Raw genomic sequence first — 20,534 nt, forward strand, 5'->3', positions numbered from 1 at the left:
GGCCGCTGGACTTAGGGGCAGAATGGAGTTTTGATGTCATGCACTTGGAAGGTTTAAAATACATTTTTCCAGAGAGTTCATCTCTGGGCACCAAGCCACTTGAACAGTTGAAGGGAAGGCTGTTTTGATGACAAGTGTTCAATTAGTGCAGAGTCCCGGCCTTCTGTGCAAAATGGAAAGGCCACAGTGTTCTGAGTGGCCCATTACCTACTCGACTAGAGGTGGTGCCGTGGGCTGCATGCATTTCAGAGCTCACAGGACGTGCCCTGCTAACCACAACCCCCAGAAGTCCATGCTTTTGAAGACACGCATCCTGAGAAACACGCATGCTTAGGAGCCCACGGAAAGAGCACCAGGTCTCAGGCCAGAAATCTGGGATCCTAGAGGCTACATGATCATCCTCCTTTGTTAAAAACAGACCAAATCATGGTTTCTTCTTTTAAAGATGCATTCTGTTTGTCTATGATGTCTACATTTTTTAATGAGTTGTCAACATTTAAAAGTCAGAAGATTTCAGATGTAAAAAACATCTGAATTTTGGGGCACCTGGGTGGCTCAGTAGGTTAAGCAACTGCTTTTGGTTCAGGTCATGATCCCGGGGTCCGGGGATCAAGCCCTGCATCGGGATCCCTGCTCAGTGGGGAGCCTGCTTCTCCTTCTCCCTCTGCCTGCCACTCTGCCTATTTGTGCTCTCTCTCTGTCAAATAAGTAAATAAATAAAATATATTTTTTTTAAAATCTGAATTTTGAGTGTCTTATTCAAGTCTATGAGATCTGGCAGCACTGGCCCTGCCATGAGGGAAGTTGTCAGCTTGTCACAGTGCCCTTTGGGCCTGTCTCCATGTTAGATACGTGGCCCCTAGCAGCATTCCAGGTTTTCAGATCACTGGACCAGGTGATTCCTAAGGGCCTTTGCAGCTCCAAAGTAACTGCAGACCCGACCATCACTGATATTCTAGATCTCGGGCATGTGATGCAATGGGGCAGAAGAGGCAGGAGCAACAAGGTCACACCCCACACACAACGACTCCAACCACTCCCACTGCACAGGGAAGCCCAGTCTCTCAGGATAACTGCTCGGCGGGCTCAGCTTTGGAAAGCTGGGTGCAGCGCCATCAGGAGGGCAGGGCTCTCTGAGGAACGCCCCATCTCAAACTGACTTGGGAAACTGCCTTCCAAAGAGATACAGTCTATTAGGAATCATCCTTCAACCACAGACCAGAGGCTTCAACAGGAATGGCTGATGCATTCCACCTCAGGGCCGATGGGCCTGCTGGTGCAAAGGTCTAGGTGGCGACTGCCCAGAACCTGCTGAAGAACCATGAGGCTCTGACAAGGCCCAGAGGCACAGGTGCCATGACCAGTTACTGACGCTGGCCCTGGGGCTGGGAAGGGAGGGGCTGAGAGAGTTACCTACCATTCCCCTTTTCCTTTTTCCCTCCCTTCTGGGGGGGGTTTCCCTCCCAGAAAACCCCTTACCCTAGGGCCAAGTCACATCTCCGTTTAAGGTCAAGTAGGTATAAACGGGGGTGTGCTTTTTCACAGTAAGTTATGTTTCTAGGACATGCAGCCGAACATTGCTTCATTCTAGCATCACTAAGCCTAGAAGACACTCCTGGCTTATAAAAAGCCCTCTCACTCAACATCGTCCCCCTGTTCTTCCAAATCCAACTCTAAATGCTCCCTCCACTGGACAAAGAAAACCAATCTGAGACCAGTGCCATTTGTTAGTCTACTTGGTCATCCGTGAGGGGTCCCCCGTGAATGAACTATTTACTTTACAAAAACACACTTACTGGTATCCACTTATCAGCCTTAAGAACCTGTAAAGTATTTGTAAGTGTCTCCTTACACACAGCCCAAGAAATAATTTTCTACTTGAAGATGACACTGTCAGAAACTGTGATTGAGCTGGTCAAAACTGTTAATTAGATACAGCAATTTATTGATTGATTTTTTTTTAAGAGAAAGACAGTGCATGAGCAGGGAGGAAGGGGTAAAGGGAGATGGAGAGAGAGAATCCCAAGCAGGCTCCATGCCCAGTGTGGAGCTCCACGCAGGGCTTGATCTCGTGTCCCTGAGATCATGACCTGAGCCAAATTCGCGAGTTGGATGTTTAATCAACTGAGCTACTCGGGCACTGCTAGATATAGTAAGTTTTTAAATAATATTTCTGATGAGACAATTTCAGGCTATATACCATGTTTTTTTGGACAATACTAGTACAGGTGGCATTCTGGTCCAGAGCACAAAGTAGGGTGCTCTGGTATTCCCATTTTAAAATACTGAACTGGAACTCAACAAATCAGCATTGTTTATGAATGTTAGAATAATTAAAGAAAATACTAGGTTCTACTACCACCAGAAAAGTAAATTAAAATTTTCATAAAAATGAAAGCTTTCTACTGATTTCTTTTTAAAAGTTTGATATAATCAAGTAATTAAAGAAAACTCTATATGTGTAAATATATTCATTAGAGTTTTCTGTTCTTAGATAGCAGCTGTATTTAATGACATTTCTATTTTTAGTAGCCCTATCCATGGATAGCATCTCTAGAACAACATTTTCATTTTAAGCTAGATGTTATTTGAAGGCTAGTATTCATCTTTGACTTATTCTGTGTGTGTGTATGATGTGGGTATATATGTGATATGTGTGTGTATATACAGAATGTGTATATACATCTTTTATACTTATATATGTATATATATTTATATATGGTATGTGTGTGTGTGTGTGTGTGTTGAAGAATACACTGGAAAACTTGTAAAATGGAAATATTTAATAAATATAGTGCTTTTTGGATTTTTTTCTAATTAAACACAGACTATAATACCAACTTATTGCTATGGTGCTATGGCTACTGATTTCTATCACATAAGTTTTTTTTTAATTTAACTACAGAGGAGGGAAAAAAAGGGATGAGATAGAAAAGGCAAGAAATTAAAATGTATTTTTAAAGATAAATGCAGTAGCTCCAAACAAATAACTCCATTTGCTCTAATCCAATGTTACCAAAGCCAAAGGAAATTGAAAAGAATCCTAATACAGTTCTTACCGTTAAATAAGCTGTCAAACTGACAAAGAGGCAAGGAGGTGAATCCAGAGCAAACAACATTCTCCCTATTTCAATTATAATGCTGATGAGAATGCTGTAAATAAGGTGTGTAAGATATGGAAACCGCCCAACTCAGGAGTTACTACCACCCACCTCTATGCCTAGTAGACTAGGTTGACCTCAAGAAAGTTAATATCACTTTCTGAAAAATGAAGAATTTTTTTGTTATTTCAACTGATCCTAATTTTCTGTTTTAAAGTCTCCAATTTTCGTTGGTTTACTTATAATAGAAACAGAGTCAAAAGCCCTAATGTGATCATATCAGGACTTGAGTCAGATACACAAACATTTTTGCTGTTCCAGAAATATGCTTTTTATCTAATAATAACTAAAAAGAGAAAGTTATCTGATAACATCCCCTAGTCTGCTCAACAGAGACATTTCCTTTCTCCAGAGTCTCTCTAGATGCAGGACAGCGGGGGGCAGGTGGTCTGGGAACGTGCTGCCGAAGGTGGAAACACCAAACAAAGGAGGTCAACAGATCCTGAGTCAGGACACTGCGTACTTCAGTGTTGTTCCACCACCCACCGGGGCCCAGGAAGCCTGTGTTCTTGCAAATGGACTGAGAGAGGGTGAGGTGCTATGGTCCCTGGAAGGGATGGGATCCTCTGATTTCATGAGGCCCCTGGAGATAGGGTACCTATGAAGACAAAACCCACCACAACAAGAGCAGCAGTCCTAGAGCAGGATCCACAGAGGATAACGGGAAGCGGATGCTTTTGGAGCCCGACCCAGATGCCCCCATCAGGCCAGCGGATCCTGCCCCAGTTGCCTGGGCGAGAATCTCCCTCCTCCACAGCTGCGGCATTTACAGCTCAGCCTCTCCCTCCCTCAAGACTCTCACCTACTGAAGGACACAAGAGTACAAACAGCCGAGGGAACAAAAAGTCCCTGCCTCAGGATGAGAGCAAATCTGTGGTCCAATCCATGCTCCAGGGCTTACCCTGGGAACAGGGTCCAGGGGGATCTCCAGCGCAAACCCCTCCCGCACTGCCCTCGCCTCTTCGCTTCTCCTTGCTCCCGAGGGCTCTCCCTCAATAAATCACAAACCGCCTACGCCAAGTCCCCCTTCTAGACGACCCGATGTAAGACAGAAGGTAAGCTAAAGTAAGAGATGTCGTAAGCACAGCCATAGGCTGGGGCAGAGGATGCATGGTGGGGGGAGGATCAGCCTTTGAAGAAGGAGTCCTGTGGGCCTGGCTTAGAAGAGTAGGAGTTTGGGGTGCCTGGGTGGCTCAGTGGGTTAAGCCTCTGCCTTTGGCTCAGGTCATGATCTCAGGATCCTGAGTTCGAGTCCCGCATCAGGCTCTCTGCCCCGCAGGGAGCCTGCTTCCTCCTCTCTCTCTCTCTGCCTGCCTCTCCGCCTACTTGTGATCTCTCTGTCAAATAAATAAATAAAAATCTGTTAAAAAAAAAAAAAGTAGGAGTTTTAGCAAGGCACAGGAGAGACTCCAGAAGGAGCAGACATGCCGCACTGCAGGAGAGCAAGAGCACGGCCAGGATCAGGAACTGTGCGCAAACGGACGTAGCCAGAGTATACAGTCAGACGCCAAGGATGCTCGCAGTGCACGTGGTGGGAGACGAGGGACCAGAGAAAGCCTCGTGGGCATCTGCTCTTTATTACTGTTCTTGTACTAGACCGCTAGTTTATTACACGAGGATAAAACTCGGGAAGAGCCGGACAGAAGAGACACAGAGGGCAACTCTCGGCACGGGGTGCGGAGCTTCCATGCCCTCAGCTTCCGTGCCCTCTGCAGGGGTGGCAATCCCCCAGGGCCTCCCTGTGCTCAACAAACAGAAAGCTCCTCCTGATCTGTGCTTTTTTTTTTTTTTTTAAGGTTTTATTATTTATTTTATTTGACAGACAGAGATCACAAGTAGGCAGAGAGGCAGACAGAGAGAGAGGAGGAAGCAGGCTCCCTGCTGAGCAGAGAGCCCGATAAGGGGCACGATCCCAGTTGGATCATGACCTGAGCCAAAGGCAGAGGCTTTAACCCACTGAGCCACCCAGGCACCCCCTGATCTGTGCTTTTAATACCAGCATCTCTCCTTTCTGTTTCTGCGTGTCCGTCTCAGAGGTCTCCTGTCACCGTGTATCTCCCACCATCCTGGTTTCTGGCACACACCTCACGGCTATCTGACTCTGGACAGCTAACTTAGTGATGCCCCAAGTCTCAGTTTTCCTTCTCAGCAAAATGAGAAGAACATTGGTAGTCACTTCGTTGAGGAGGCTGATGTTGGAAAAGAGTGTCTGTACTGATCCAATGCCTGGGACAAAGGAGATGCTCAAGAAATGTGAGCTGCTTTGCCTACTGCCTCAGTATTTACTTCTCTCTCTCCGCTAGCTGCCTGTAAGAGAGAACTGATGTTTTCAAAGAGATGACTAGTTGTAGTTCCCAGGTAGGCATTCTCTCTGTTTGCCGTTCAAATAGAAATCAGATCATCTTCTCTTTCTCTCTAAATTATTTTTTAAGTTTGATAACCCCCTTTCCTTAGTTCTGCTCCCGTCCAGTACCACAAACTTTATAACTTGCAATGTCTTCCAAACATAAAGAGCACAAGCATATATATTCCATACCATGAAGTATGTTCTTTCCTTAAAGGATTCTGTTTAGCATAGGATAAGCGAAGTGGAAGAACCAGTGATAAATATTTCAAAGTCCTTTTGGGGAAATAAAGTGCTAGTTTTATATTTGCATTCCAAATCCCCAAGCATTCTATTCTCTGAGTTTCTCCAGAGGAGAGGCAGCCCACTGAAGAAAACTGCAGAGAGTAGAGCAAGGGGTAGGGATGAATAGGATAGCATCTCCTCAACTTTTCTTTATGAAAAGTTTTTGTAAAAAATTTGTTTGAGACACAAATGAATTTAGATGTCTTCCCAGTCTAAGAAAGAGAAGGCTTCTGAAGGGAGGGAATGCTGGGTTCCATTAAACAAAAGAGGTTTTCATCAGTAGCCTGCGGTGTTCTCCTCAGAGCTCACAGCAAGGAAGGCCTGGGACTCTGAATGTCCAACAGCCCCTCCAGGCAGGTGCTACTGGACCTACAGCGGGGCTAGAACTGAAATAGTCTTAAGTCTGAATCCCTGCCCTGCCACTGAACAGCTTTTTCAGACTTTGAGCAAGTTCCTCATTCTTGGTTTCCATATTTGTAAACGTAATAGATACCTACAGTGCACGGAGCTGTTAGCAAGGGTTCTGTTCAATGGGATCGTGTATTTAAGCACCTGGCACCTTTCCTGGGATGCAGTACACAGGCAATCATGGTAGCTCTTGCTGCTGTTGTTAGTACTGTGATTTTTTGCTGGACCCAGTGATTTTTTTTTATTAGCTGGATGTAGAAATAGCTGCTCATGTCTTCAACAGGAGAATGACCATGGTTTCTCTTCATTTAAACTAAAGGGTATTTCGGATCTTTGTAGTCCTGCAATTCCCAGCAAAATATACTTTAATCTGTTCCTCCCCCACACCGGGCAGAGAAAGTCAACATACTGGAGATAGAAAGATGTGGCAGCAGAGGCCCATGGGAGGAATCCCAGCTACCCTAAGGGAAGTCAGGTGGAAGGCCTGTTTATAGTCCTGCTGGCCCCAGAGCAGGCATCACGCCATCCTAGAAAGCATCACATCCCATCACTGACCTTGGAAAGGGGGACCGGCTCTGGTTCTAGCAACTGCCGACTGACAGAGGGCTCTGTGCTGGAGGAAGCAGTCCTCTCCAGGACGTGGATACTCTGAAAATACATGGAAATACAGCCCAGCATTAGACAATCCATTTTTTATGCAGAAGGACCTGGAGGAGAGATCACGTGGATCATAGTAAGAACAGTGAACCACATTAACAATGGCAAGTTCCTGAGGAGACCAAAAGCAACAGTAACAGAAAAATGTCAGCACAGGATTTGGTTTCTCCCTCTTATGCCTACGTTGTTCAGCTCCTGCTGGAGGGCTGGTTCCGGGCTTGGAGAAAAGTTCAGAGATCAACAGATTTAAAAAACCACAGAGCATGTCTCAACATATGTATAACTTTATGAGAATGTACATCTACCACTCAGTCTTACATAAATGTATTTGCTTACCTCTCCAAGGGCAACAGACAAAAAGGAAGAACTGTATCAAAAAACCTCTGAGCTTTAACACCATTTAAGTCTCTAGATCTGCTTATAATTCTTATGAAATAATTATAATTGTAATATCTTACAATACTTTTTAAATGCACAGAGAAGAAAACAGTTCATCAAATACAATAAACAGTAGCCTGTGTTTTACAGAAGATGAAAAGCACTCACAGATCAGTAAGATAGCATTCCAACAGAAAAATAGGCAAAGTGCATGAACAGGCAACTCATGCAGAACATTTGAAAAGACATTCAACCTCAACCTCAGAAGTAGTCAAAGAAAAGAAAACCAAACTAATAATGATTTTTTTAACCATCAGATTCAAAAATGGATCAGCTGGGGCAAACAGAGTTTGATTAAATCAGGTATAACCGGAGTAAGATTAAATCAGGTATAATCTTTCTAGGAGTCATTTTATTACGAAGTCTTTGGACAAAGAAGAACATGCCTCATTGACCCAGCAATCCCACAGCTAAATCTTTACCCTAAGGAAATCAGACTGGTATACAAAGATACAAGGACAGATAGTTTACTAAAGTATTATTTTGTTGTAGTAAAAAAATACCTAATACATGTGATTTTTAAGGGGGTTCCATGAAATGATCTGAAATGACAATATGACTGATATATATTTATTGATATGGAAAAAATACCCAAATGATGTCCTGACAACAGGAAAACCATGCTATAAAGAGCACGCAGAATATGATGGTGCTATACAGGTAGTCAAAACATATTCCTTGGTGCTAACAGTAGCTATGTAAAGGTGGTAGGATTATAGGAGATTTTTAACTTTTCTTAATATATTTTTTAGTGCAGTAAATAGATATTACTTATATTTTTGGGAAAAATTAAATATTTTCTATGAGGGAATAAACTTGAAAGACATCAAAGAAATAATAGAGTTAATATTTAGGTATAGACTGAAAATGAAATGTGACATTTTTACTCTAGTGAGAACATTTCATTGGCTCAACAGCCAAGGTCAGTATTACAGTTAGTTAGTTACTCATTGAGGCCTCTCTTTTCTTCTCTTGACTGGAAAACTATTAGAAGGAAATTAAGCTTTGACCTGAGCCATTTTTTCTCTAATTTCTTGGTAAGTTTTATGCTTTTATTTCTCTTACCTTGAAAATAAAGGGTCTGATCATAGATTTTTAAAATTCTACCCAAATATATATGTATTTAAGATTTTACTTATCTGACAGAGAGAGACATACAGAAAGAGGGAACACAAGCAGGGGTAGTGGGAGAGGGAGAAGCAGGCTTTCCGCAGAGCAGAGAGTCCAATGCAGGGCTCGATCTCAGGACCCTGGAATCATGACCCAAGCCGAAGGCAGAGGCTTTAACCCACTGAGCCACCCAGGCACCCTCCCACATCAGGCTCTGCTTAGCAGGGAGCGTGCTTCCCCCTCTCTCTCTGTCCTCTCTGTCTGCCTCTCTCTCTCTCTCTCTACTTGTGATCTCTGTCAAAAAAAAAAAAAAAAAAAGAAATCTTGCTATTTGTAACAACATGGATGGAACTAGAGGGCATTATGCTAAGCAAACTAAGTCAATCAGAGAAAGACAATTACCATATGATTTCACTCCCATGTGGAATTTAAGAAACAAAACAAAGGAGCATAGGGCAGGGAGGAAAAAATAAAACAAGACAAAATCAGAGAGGACACAAACCATAAGAGACCCTTAATCATAGGAAACAAACTAAGGGTTGCTGGAGGGGAGGGGGGTGAAGAGATGGAGTAACTGGGTGATGGACATTAAGGAGGGCACGTGATGTAGTGGGAACTGGGTGTTATATAAGACTGATGAATCACTGACCTCTACCTCTGAAACTAATAATACACTAAATGCTAATTAATTGACTTTAGATTTAAAAGAATGGGGGGAAAAGTAAGAAAAAAAATAGCTCCTTACCCCACATAATGCATGATTTGTTTCTGGGAGAAGGAAATATGCTAGCCCAGAAAAATTCCATGAAATGAATTGTCTGGTAAATTTATGTGTATTTTGGGGGGGGAATCCCTATTTACAGAGTTATTAAATACAAAACTGAAAGAGGTCCTATTCTAAAGTCAATAGACTAAAATCAAACCATCATGGTGTAGTGTGGGGTAGTGCAAAGAATGTCGATCGGGGCAGCTGGTAGGGAAGTAGAATTATATCTCTGGCATCTTTTCCAAACTACACATATCATCCCACACATAGATTCTGATGAGCCCCCAGGGATAATCTCCCACATTCTCACCCCAGAGAGGAGCACTGCTATTGATGGGGGAATCATCAGCTCTGCTGAATGAGAAAGGGATGAGAAATGAGCAAAATGAGAAAAACCACTGGCCTACAGTCGGATGAAACTAGAACTGAACTTGGGTTCTGAACACATACTAAGTACTTGTTTGGGGCTATTACTTAATTTCTCTCTGCATCTATATCCTTGTGTTCTGGAAAAAGAGAGAATAGTATGAGCTACCTTACAAGTTTAACGTAAACATTAAGTGAAATACATGACAATGATACTAAATAAATGTTAGTGAAATCTGAATTATATTGTGCCATTTAGATCTATGATATTTTATCAAATAAATATGTCAGACTCTACTCGCTGTTTTCACTTTACCTTAAAAAAAAAAAAAAAAAAAGCAAAGACATCTTATGGAGGGAAAACCTGGTGATGTGTGCCCAGATCTTTAACAGACAAACAGGGAACAAAGGACCCGGAACTTGCATTATTTGTTTGCTCGTGTTGGTATTCTGAATAGGAGCCTATGCGAAACGTATCAACTACATTTAAAATTTAGATGTATTCTGAGATCCTATAATTAGAAACTAAAACGAGGATTTTGTTGCTGTTGAAGCGGAAACGTGATTACGGTCTTCTGGGAGATCACTGTCCTCCTCCCAACTTTCATTTTCTTTCTTATGTTTTAAATCGACAAAACTAATATATGCTCATTATAAAATATTCAGATAGAAACATAGAAAAATAGAAAAGGAAAGGTCAAACTTCCCACTCATCATTCCACCTCCATGATTCTGGAGCAATGATTCTCAAAAGGTAGCCCACGAACCAAAGACCAAATAAGGCTGAACCAATTTTTGCAAACCTGCATCTTCACTCTTGTTCCACTTGGTGACTGATTTTACTAAATCTAAATTGTCCAGTGAAATGTATTTGGCTCAAGCTTCTCTTCAAGGGCTCCCTCTACCCTCATCTTGGCAGGTCAATGGGCACTAGAACACATACATCGCCTCCCTGGCCCCACCCTTCAACAAACGAACATGGTAAGAAAAACAAAACTTGGAAAGAAACTTGACCCTTAGCACCTATAAGGCAGGAAATAAAGTATTAATTCAGGAATTTAGCCAGAGGAAGGAAACTAAATCCTCTAATTTCCAAACCAAGCCACACACATAGAAGATCAATTAAGGATATGTCAAGTGTGATAAAAATGAGTTTTGTCCCTATAGATAACCTGGGAATATTTAATGTTGCTAGGAATCAAAAGGGTTGGTGACCAAACCAGGAAGAAGCTTCAAAATGCCTACTGCATTATCTGTGACAAATAACATGTTAGGTTTTTTTTTTTTTTTTCCCCAACTGGTTTTACAAAACAGCTTATATTATGGAAGAAAGGAGGTTATTTCCAACATATTACAATATAACACACATTCAAGCTGAGTGAAAAATACAAGCCCCAAATGTTGATTTGCCAAGTCACAGATAATCATAAAAAATGTTTACTAAGAAATTGTAAATAAATGTTTTATTATCACAACTGTATGTACCTATTTTACTAAAAAATTAAAGCATAATTGATAAAACTACCAGGTGATACATTATTATAAACGTGACTAGCTTCAAAAAATAAGCTACTTCGTTTAACCTTTGTAATGACAATGAAGCAGCCAAAAGCTCTTAAGCAAACTTGCACAGATTTGTATTTGTATATTGGAACCTATCGCTGTCTATCCAATTATTTATTACCCAATCCTAAAAAAATCAATCCACTACCTTAAGAATTGCCTTCACCCTCAGGGTGTTTAAAGCCAAAAGAGCATTTCCCTGAGCTTATTTAACCATACAAATAGCCATTCATTATTTGTTTTGATTGTTTTGTTTGTTTTTGTTCTTATTTAAGGTTGGGGGGCAGGGTCAGAGACAGAATATTAAGCAGGCTCCACGCCCAGCTTAGAGCCCAATGCAGGGCGGCTTGATCTCACAACCTCAAGATCATGACCTGAGCCACAATCAGGAGTCAGATGCTTAATTGACTGAGTCATCCATTCATTACTTGTAATGAAATATCTAAATACTTGAATGCTATAGTTTCAATATTGGCAAATAAAAAAGAAGACAGTTTTCAAACTTCACCATACTCTCAGTTTTGGACTCTAGTTAGATTGGGTGCTCTGTGAAGGTAGAGGCCGGCTCTTCTCCACCTTGGTAACCCACTTCCTCTACTGCCAACCCACCCTTAGCACAGACCCTGGACACTGTGGCCAGTCAAAAATTTCGGGAGGTTTTCGGTGAGCTCTGATTAATTTGTAGAGACCAGTCTCTTGGCAATCATCGACATGTGATTAGTCATAAAACTGCTTTCTAGTTTCATACTGGAATTTTTTTTTTTTTTTTTTAAATCACAGCTCTTATAGGATAGATTTTTGAAAACATTTTAAAGAACTTAACTTTTCAAAGTGAAACATCCAGGGGATTAACCACAGAGCTCTTGCTGAACAGACTGAAAGCTAATGGCTGGGTCAAATCTAATGTGGTGACGTCTACAGTAACAAAAAGGAACCCATTCCATAAGGTTTCCTTTAAGATCATACTCGGCGCTATACTTTGGTGTACTTCTCTTCACAATCTGCCTATTTTCATATTCTTTCATGGTGACATGGAAACACATGCGAAATATCTTTAAGGTGTTTTACATATAAGCAGGTTCAATAAAGGATTACATAAACCTGTTAATTATTCTTTTAAAATCAAATTTCCTTTCAAATACTAAAATTACAACTTTTTAAGTCAGTGGTTTTTGTTTTTTGTTTTTCGTTTTTTTCCCCAAGACCTTTTTTTTAAGAGCAGTTTTTTTTTTTTAAAGATTTTATTTATTTATTTGACAGAGAGAGATGACAAGTAGGTAGAGAGGCAGGCAGAGAGAGAGAGGAGGAAGCAGGCTCCCCGCTGAGCAGAGAGCCCGATGCGGGACTTGATCCCAGGACCCTGAGATCATGACCTGAGCCGAAGGCAGCGGCCTAACCCACTGAGCCACCCAGGCGCCCCTTTAAGAGCAGTTTTAAGTTCACAGCAAAATTGGGAGGAAAGTTCAAAGACTTCCCATATCCCACTGGCCCCCACGCAGGCATAGTCTCTCCCATCAATCATCTGTCTGCCCCATTAGAGTGGTACATGTGTGACAGTGATGGACATAGCTGTGTCACAGGTCAGTTTTTTAAGGAACTCAGAACACACAGAGACGGGACTCAGTTTCCCATTATTCCCCCTGCTCAGAGAGAATCGACGCCTATTTAGCATAAAGTCAGGACTCTGGGACACACATGTCACTGCAGTTCTTTAATTTGCTAAGAGTTCATTTGGTGCAACTCCCATGGAGGGAAACTTGAGTCTCAAAGTGTGAGCCTGCAACACCCACCACAGGGCTCTCCTAGTCTGTGAGGTCTGTCTTTATCCTCATTTCATTTCAAAGACCTACAGGAGTTGCTGCAACTATTTCAGTCTGTGGCTACAAACTTCTGCAAAGGCTCACTTTTCATACAAATCTGGGACACCCATAAGGAGAACTGGCCCCTGGACCTCCGAACGTGACCTCCACTGAAAGCATTCATCTGATGATCATACCTAAGCTATCTTGATATTTGTGAATTGCATAAAATATTTTCAAAGAAAAAACACCTAAAACAGTTTATAAACTTCTGAAGTCGTTTCTTCTTCCGGCTTCTGGCTGTGAGGCTTGTGTCTCTTCTAGTTACATCTAATTTTAATGCAGCCACACTGTTTCAGTGGTGCTTCTAACCTTCCTGCGAGAGTGCCGGTGATGACGGTGCTGGGGGTGGTGGGGGGGGATGTCTGGTTTCCCCGCAGCCCTGTCTCCAGGCTTTACAAGGATTATTTCATTCCCTTTTCACAAAAAGCCTCTGAGTAATGACTATGCCATTTATTTTATGGCTGACTGAGCCAAGAGAGGCGCAGAGGGGTTAAATTAATGACACAGAGCCCGTAAGTGTTGGATTTGGAATGTGAGTTGGGGTTTTACTCTGCATCCAGGCTTTTAAGCACTGCCTTCTACTGAAATGAAAGCCAATGTTAAATGGCCAAACGGCAGTGATTTCAAGCAGTGTATTCCCTCGAGACTAACTGAACACATCAAAGGCCATCCTCAATCACAACCTTTTGTGGAAGCAGAGGCAGGAATGAGTAAAACAAAACAAAACAAAAAGATTACAGTCCTCTTAAGTATGGTGCGACCTTAAGGTTCATTTCCAACTCAGGGACCAAGAGCAAGCCAGTGAGATTTGCCTTCAGGGATGCAGTGTCTGATGCCGAGAAAAGAACATAAATTTGCAATCACACAGATGAGTGTTCCAACCCTCGTGCTGCTATTTACCAGGTGACTTGGACAAATCATGACTCTCCCTCAGCCTTAGTGTCCTTGAGCCGTAAAATGGGGACGGTAATGTCTGCCTTAGAGGACACTGCAACTCACAGAGCTGGCGCCCAGTGTAAGCAATAATGCTGCCCAGGGCCTGGCATACCATGGGCATTTAATAAATAATAGTAGTTGACATCTCTGTGACAAATGCCCTAAGAGTAAATCCGTAGGAATCCTTCGTATTTTTACAGCCACAGAAAGAGGTGTCCAAACACCCTGGCGGGGGTAGGATATCTGAAGTGAAGAGTCCATACCTGGCATGACCGTCATGTAATCTAGTCAGCCTAGTAATGGGAGGCAGGAGCACCTCGTGACCAGAGCATCGGAGCTCATGGAGGAAACTGACAACGTGCGTGCAGACAGATGCCCGAGATGCCTACTAGCAAGAGAGAGCTCCGGGCGGAAAGGCAGACCCTGCACCTTCCTGAACAGCCCAGCAGCAGAGGCACGTGGACATGCCTGCTGACTTCTCAGTAACTCCCGCAAGGAAATGTTATTATTATTATTAACATTATTATTATTGCAATAGCACAAAATATTAAAATCACCAAAGCCAGAAGGCCATGCCTGAATAAACAGTAATTCTACGACTTTCTTTATAGTAATAATTGTCTTACTCTCACTGAAAGATGGCAGAATTGCATTAATCATAAATCTCCATCTAAGTGCCACGGAAATGAATGAAAGTAGAAAATCTTAGAAACAGTGATTTGGAAAATTCCACATAGCACCCCTGGGAAGCCCTGAAGGGAAACGTAATGGTCCTCACAGTCTTGACTCCTTCTGCGTAGAAATAGGAACCTTACTGGGAACCAATAGCCATGGCCCCACATGGGACCGGCCTACAGTGGGAAAACCTGCATCACAAAAAATATCATCAGGATTTTTTTTTTTTCATCAAGTGGTCCATTGACAGCTAAGAGTAGTTCAGCAAACTTGACTATGAAGTGGTAAAAGCATGTGAATAAACAGCTTTTTAGTTCCCATGGTTGCCTTCAAGGAACATTAGAACGAGAACTTACTGGTGGGTTTGCTCCTTTCCTGTACTCTTATAAACACTCTAACAAAATCACTGAAAACCCCAGCAACTCAGGTCACACTTCACTGCAGCAGTTATAAACAAACGGCAAATAAAAGGGACAAATCCTAAGTGACAAATCCGAGGTCACCTCAAGAGTGAAGGCTCCAGAACATGCAGAGTTCATTTAAAAGGCAGGACAGCAGTTATGTGTGACTCAAACAGAACACCAAAGTCAAGATTATTTATAATTTTCTACAAGGCTATTCAAATGACCCAGAAGAGACAAACGTTTTCAGGATGACAATCACTCACATGATTTTACTAACAATAAAAGCAAGAAAAAAAAAATCCCATCTGTATCTATTTAACATTTATGTGTGTGTACTGATGGTGGAGTTAATTTGTTTTGATCACCTATGTGAACTCAGAGCAGATATATCTATGATTTGCCTGTATGCGTCCATAAATATTTGCTGAATGAAAAGAACAAACAAATTAAATTGCCACGAGATAAATACAGGGAGTTAAAAGGAGAAATGGTGGCCCCAGCTCCTGCCTCAGTACCTCAAAGATGGCTTTAAAACCTTGCTGCAAGTTTCCCACATGGCATATCCTATATATTCACCTAATTTAAAATTTTTTCCTTATGGAGTTAAGGCTTACAATTTCATTTTTAAAATGGCCAACATTTATATTTACTATATACAAAATACAATTTTAAAGCTACATATGCACACACATTAACTCATAAAATACAAGTCCAAAGATAGGACATATATTTTTTTGCTATAGAAGCAAGAAACATTCATTGCAGAAATGTGGGGGCGGGGGGGGGGAATGGGTCAGAAAAGAAAGAAGAAATTAAAACTACCACACTAGCAACAAACTCTTTCAATATCTTGCTATATTTGCTTTCAGCTTTTTTTGATGTGTATATACACTCAATTCTTTTTAAATTTTTAAAAATTTTTTAAATTCATCAATTCTGTTTAAAAAATTATTTATTTATTAGAGGGCGAGAGCACAAGGGAAAGAGTTGGATGTTTGACCAACTGTGCCACCCAGGTGCCCCTATATACACTAAATTTTTTTTTTTTTTAAGAGAGAGAATGAGAGAGAGAGAACAGGAGCAGGGGTGGAGTGGGGTAGAGGGAACAGGGAGCCCAATGTGGGGCTTGATCCCAGGACCCTGAGACCATGACCCAAGCCAAGGCAGACGATTAACAGATTAAGCCACCCAGGTGCCCCTACACTTAATTCTTAAAAATAAAATTGGAATTATACTATATTTCCAACTTAATAAAGTTGCCTTTAATTAACAACGTAAAATTTTCTTAGAGCATGAAACATTCTCCATAAACATTTTTTGCAGCAGTACAATATTTCATTGCATGACTACAAGACAGGTTATTTAAATAACTCCCTGTGGAACATTGAAAATACTTTCATAAATATCTTTGCACAGAAATCTTTTTATATATCTATCTTTGTTTTTTCCTTGGAATACATTTCTTAGAAGTTGAGATACTGTATCCTATGGGATGAATTTGCAAAAGACTTTAGATATGGATTGCAAAATTTCCCTCCAGAAAAGCAGAATCAGTTAATGTGCTTGGCTGGCAGTAGTGCATGAGAATGTCCGTTTTCCTGAAACCTCACGAACACTGGCTACTATCATTATTACAGAATCAGCTCTTAATCAGGATTTGAGGTCAGGAAGTCTGGTACTTTATGTAACATGCATGGGGCTTTGCTTTTCCCCTGTGACAGTATTTTTACTTACAGCCTAGTCACTTTCAGTGGCTACTGGGCAAAGGGATGGTAACATTTTCTATTTGTCAAAATTGAAAATCAAATAAATTAGTTTTGTAGAATTGATGGTCCTCTGAGATGATGTTTTTATAGTCCTTGAGAAACACCTATAAATGTATTCTGAAAGAGCAATGCTTTCCAACCCTGGGTGAGTAACAGTCTCTTGGGGAAGCTTCTGTGAATGACAGATTCCCGGGCCCCCTCAATGACCTATGAATGAGACCCTCTGGGGTTCACTCACTGATTATACTGTGGCTCTTTCCATTTGGTGTAATGCCGAAGAACTGAGCGGGGTGCGTTTATCTTGGGTCTGACAGGCAAATTTGCTGCTATAAAAATGCTATCCCAAACCAGCCGGCTCAGGTAATAAGAGATAACTTCTTCAGTGAGGAACCAATAAAGCAGGCATGGAGAACGAGAGGATTCTGTAAACATAACAGGGCAAACAGCAGCCAGATTCTTTCTACAACAGTGTCAAGTTCTGAATTACTCATGGATAATGAGCATCTGAGTGCCAGGTGGCAAATTTCTTTCCAGTGGTCTCAATTTCAGCACATTTGACATGGACTGAGTACACACTGTAAACACCAAGCAGCAGGGAAAGAGATCTCCAAACGGTGGGGACAGCAGGACAACTATGGGGCTGCTCATCTCATTTCATGGAAAAGGCTGATCACAGTTTTCAATGAACAAACAAATGGTCAAAACTTCTCATTACCAAGGCAACAGGTCTAAGTGCAAACACAGAAAATTCAGGAAAGCACAAAAAACATGATTTGCCTTTAATAACAGTATTTCATGATAAAATCCATTAACATATTGGCCTGTGTTCTACTGGGTCTATTGTTTCTCTGGCCAGTGAGGATGTAAATAAATCACTGTTATCACTGATGGGAAAAAATGAGGCACAAAACATAACTAAGAAATAACAGACAAATGCTACCTTACCAAGTTTGCTTACAAGTGTACAGAAGGCCCTTCTCCTGGACATTCAGCTTGTCAAGCCTCACAATGAAGCAAATAGTGGTGTGGCCAAGAACAGGGGCTCTAGAATTTTGTTTCCAACGAGCAAATCCTGGCTTAGGGCTCTCTAGTTGTGGGGAAGACATTCCAGCACTTTATGCCACAGTTTAGGTCTCTGAAAACTGTGAAGATCATTCCAACTGTCCACAGTGAAAACTCATGAAATATTCGCTGGTGCTGGTATCGTTCTGTTTATTCAGGAACTATGCCTAATACTTAGATTTCCAGAATACCCAATTTATACAATGCATCTAAACCAAAGAAGGTGGTCATAGCATGGTTTTGCAAGCAATTTTTTTTTTCTTCCCCAACTGACACCGACTGGCCCTAAGTTCTAAAAGTAGGGTTCCATGGGATGAATGGAATCCCAAAAAAGTTAAATTGGAAGCAGCTCAAGTTTAAATTGGAGGTTTGGTATCAAGTCGGGAATGCCTGCATTTTTTTTTTTTTTCTAAAAACTAGAACGTTTTTGTTTGTGGTAATATTTTATTTTTCTCAACTCAAAGATGGAACTAGTTTTCATAGTCAGAAGATAGGCACTATATTTCAAAGCAGTGATTTGGTTATTTCATTTAACAAAGCTATTTCAAGAAGATGCTTCAGAGTTTCAACTGGAAGAGAAATAGTCCAATTCAGTTCATGTATATGCTGGGGGATATTTTTATCAGCCTGTCTGTCTGTCCAAGAAAAAATGTTGTATGAAAACCCCACACATAAAGCAGAGACAGTGATGAGGGGCATTTTACTAGGGTTTTAGGCACTTTCTTCTCTTCTAATGTCAGCTGTATGTCAGATACCACTGACCCCAGATCTGGGAGGTTATATCGCCAGTCCATGGTTCCAGGAGTCCCACACAATCACTGCTGGGGACAGCTTTCACTTGTCATTAACTGAACAGGTCATGGTGTTGGTTTTGGAATGTTGATAATGTATACGAAATGTTTTTAGATATCCATGTAATTGAAATCTATTTGTTGTTGAAGATTGACTACAATACTAAAGAAATATTTATAAAAACTGGCAAGGGACTCCTGGGTGGTTCAGTCAGTTAAGTGTCTGCCTTTTGCTCAGGTCATGGTCTTGGAGTTCCAGGATGGGTCTGCTAGAGGGCTCCCTGCTCACCAGGGAGTCTGCCTCTTCCTCTCCCTCTGTCCAGCCCACCTGTTTCTGCTCACTCTTTCTGTCTCTGTCTCTCTCTCTCAAAAAATATATATAAAATCTTTAAAGAAAAAAAAAAACTGGCCAGAAAATTAACTATAAGCCTCCTAAGACTTATTCATAATATAATTTTTTCCTTAAAAATTATTTATTTTATGATCTCTGAGCTTCAGTGAACTTTAAATCATTATAAGGAATGGCTAATACTTTTTTCTTTGATTTTTCACTAAGCTAAAAAGATCAACTCATTGAAACATCTGCAATGTCTAACCTGGTAGAGCTATAGCAATTCTAATTGTGTTTAATACTCATACTAATAGACGCTATCATCTGGTAATTATGCACTGCAAATCCTAAATTCTTAGAGCAATAGCATCTGGTTTTCTGAAATGACCTGATAATGATACGAATAAAAATAAACAATGGCTCCAAACAGTGGCCTCACTTTTTTAAAATGCAGATCCTTGGCCCTAATCCCCTGAACCACAAGACTGTCTCTACAGGTGGTCTCAGTCTTGCATATTGTAAAAAATTCTCTAAAATATGTAAATGTAAGAGTAATTACCAAGACAAACAAACAAAATCCAGTCAGCTGGTCATTAATTTAGCCTATCATATAATGTCACCATAGAATAAGCACTATGAGTGGGAAATAGTTACTCCTGTTTTAAAATAAAGTTATTGGGGTAGTTGAGTGAAGGGTATTAAGGAGGGCATGTGTGGTGATGAGAAATGGGTGTTATACGCAACTAATGAGTCAATGAGCACTGCATCAAAAACTAATGATATGGGGGTGCCTGGGTGGCTCAGAAGGTTAAGCCTCTGCCTTCAGCTCAGGTCATGATCTCAGGGTCCTTAGATCAAGCCCCGAATCAGGCTCTCGGCTCAGCGGGGAGCCTGCTTCCCCCCCCCCCTTTGCCTGCCTCTCTGCCTACTTGTGATCTCTCTCTGTCAAATAAGTAAAAAAAAAAAAAAAAATCTTGAAAAAAACCCCACTAATGATATGTTGGCTAGCTAAATATAAAAAAAATAAATAAATAAAAATAAAGTTGTTGAATACACTAATTTGAAAAGATATATACACCTCTATGTTTACTCTATTATTTACAATAGCCAAGATATGGGGCGACTGGGTGGCTCAGTGGGTTAAAGCCTCTGCCTTCAGCTCCGGTCATGATCCCAGAGTCCTGGGATGGAGCCCCACATGGAGCTCTCCGGGGAGCCTGCTTCCTCCTCTCTCTCTGCCTGCCTCTCTGCCTACTTGTGATCTCTGTCTGTCAAATAAATAAATAAAATCTTAAAAAAAAAAAAAAAACAATAGCCAAGATATGGAAACAACCCAAGTTTTTTCCATTTCTGAAGTATATCCATTCGATAGATGAATGGATAAGGAAGATGTGGTATGTGTCTGTATATATAGATATGTCTCTATATAAGAGATATATATACATATGCACACAATGACTATTACTCAGCCAAAAGAAAGGGGTAAGATTGTGCCATTTGAGACAACATGGATGAACCTAGAGGGTACTGTGCTAAGTGAAATAAATCAGATTGAGAAAGACAAATACCATATGATTTTACTCCTAAGTAGGATCTTAAAAAAAAAAAA

At 41.1% G+C, this 20,534-nt stretch overlaps 1 protein-coding gene across 10 annotated transcripts in view; it reads right to left on the reverse strand.

Annotated features, from left to right (window-relative positions):
• Window positions 1–20,534, reverse strand: part of OSBPL6 (oxysterol binding protein like 6) — a 112,780-nt gene that overhangs the window by 62,561 nt on the left and 29,685 nt on the right. For all 10 annotated transcript variants that reach the window (XM_013064798.2, XM_004768988.2, XM_004768987.2 and 7 more), the window contains exon 3: window positions 6,754–6,846. In XM_013064798.2, coding sequence (XP_012920252.1) covers window positions 6,754–6,846 — 93 coding nt within the window. The remainder of the gene's footprint in view (window positions 1–6,753; window positions 6,847–20,534) is intronic.

The sequence above is a fragment of the Mustela putorius genome, unplaced genomic scaffold (assembly GCF_011764305.1).
Source record: "Mustela putorius furo isolate JIRA1106 unplaced genomic scaffold, ASM1176430v1.1 tig00003869_pilon_pilon_pilon, whole genome shotgun sequence".
NCBI classification, from domain to species: domain Eukaryota; kingdom Metazoa; phylum Chordata; class Mammalia; order Carnivora; family Mustelidae; genus Mustela; species Mustela putorius.